At 65.5% G+C, this 1,200-nt stretch overlaps 1 protein-coding gene across 1 annotated transcript in view; it reads left to right on the forward strand.

Moving 5' to 3' along the window:
- Window positions 1–1,200, forward strand: part of PKP3 (plakophilin 3) — an 11,609-nt gene that overhangs the window by 8,335 nt on the left and 2,074 nt on the right. The window contains exons 4-7 of the mRNA XM_017732763.1: window positions 2–83; window positions 283–457; window positions 607–724; window positions 942–1,109. Of these exons, the coding sequence (XP_017588252.1) occupies window positions 2–83; window positions 283–457; window positions 607–724; window positions 942–1,109 (543 nt within the window). The remainder of the gene's footprint in view (window position 1; window positions 84–282; window positions 458–606; window positions 725–941; window positions 1,110–1,200) is intronic.

Below are 1,200 nucleotides of genomic sequence, written 5' to 3' on the forward strand. Positions count from 1 at the left end.
GGCGCTGGTGGAGGAGAACGGCATCTACGAGCTCATGCGCACCCTGCGGGAGCCCGACGACGAGCTCCGCAAGAACGTCACAGGTTGGGGACAACAGCGGGGGTCCCCTGTCCCCAGGGGGTGGCACTCCCCTCACTCCCCTTGGTGTGAGGGGAGCTGGGATGATGCTCCACAGGGGTGATCCCTTTGCATCGTTGTCGGCAGTGTGAGCCCCCCGGGGAGGGGAGGTGGGGTGGATGTGCTCTCCAGCCATTCCGGTACTGAGGGGCCCCCTCTGTGCAGGGATCCTGTGGAATCTGTCCTCCAGTGACAACCTGAAGGATCGCCTGGCCCGGGACACGCTGGAGCAGCTCACAGACCTGGTCCTGGTCCCTCTCTCAGGGCTGGGGGGCTCGGGTGTCATCCAGCAGAACCCCTCAGAGGCAGAGATCTTCTATAACTCCACAGGCTTCCTCAGGTATCTCCTCCAGGTCCTCCCACTGGGAGCAAAGTTTTGGAAGGGAGGAGGAGACAGGAGCCGGGTCTGCAGGGCTCATTTCTGGGCTCAGGAGGGGGTGGCTGTGGGGGATCCCCTCCTCTCCATGACACAGCCCCGTTCCCATGCAGGAACCTGAGCTCTGCCAGCCAGCAGACCCGGCAGAAGATGCGCGAGTGCCACGGGCTGGTGGACTCCATGATCCACTACGTGAACAGCTCCCTGGAGGTGGGCAAGTCGGAGGACAAGGTGAGCTCCTGAGCTGGTGCTGGGGGGGCTGAGGTGCTGCTCCCCCGTCCCGTGGTGCAAAGGCAGGCACGCCTTGATGTGATGCTGGCAGAACCAGAACCTCCGGGCTCACTGGGCACGGCCGGTGTCATGACTCTGTCACGGAGCGTCCGTGCCAGCTGGACACACCCTGCAGGTGGCCCTGGGATGCCACCCTCGTGTTCCCTGTCCCCCCCAGAGCGTGGAGAACGCTGTCTGTGTCCTGCGCAACCTCTCCTACCGCCTGTACGATGAGATGCCCCCGTCCTCGCTCCAGCGCCTCGAGGGCCACCGGAGGAACGCCGGCGGCACGGTGACGGGGGAGCTGGTCGGCTGTTTCAGCCCCCAGAGCAAGAAAGCCCGGGAGGTCAGCGGGGGCATGTTGTGGCCGTGTCACCAGGGTGGGGCTGGCGCTGGGAAGCGCTGGCAGCAGAGGCGATGCCAGGGCGGAGGTGGAC

The sequence above is a fragment of the Corvus brachyrhynchos genome, unplaced genomic scaffold (assembly GCF_000691975.1).
Source record: "Corvus brachyrhynchos isolate BGI_N302 unplaced genomic scaffold, ASM69197v1 scaffold624, whole genome shotgun sequence".
NCBI classification, from domain to species: domain Eukaryota; kingdom Metazoa; phylum Chordata; class Aves; order Passeriformes; family Corvidae; genus Corvus; species Corvus brachyrhynchos.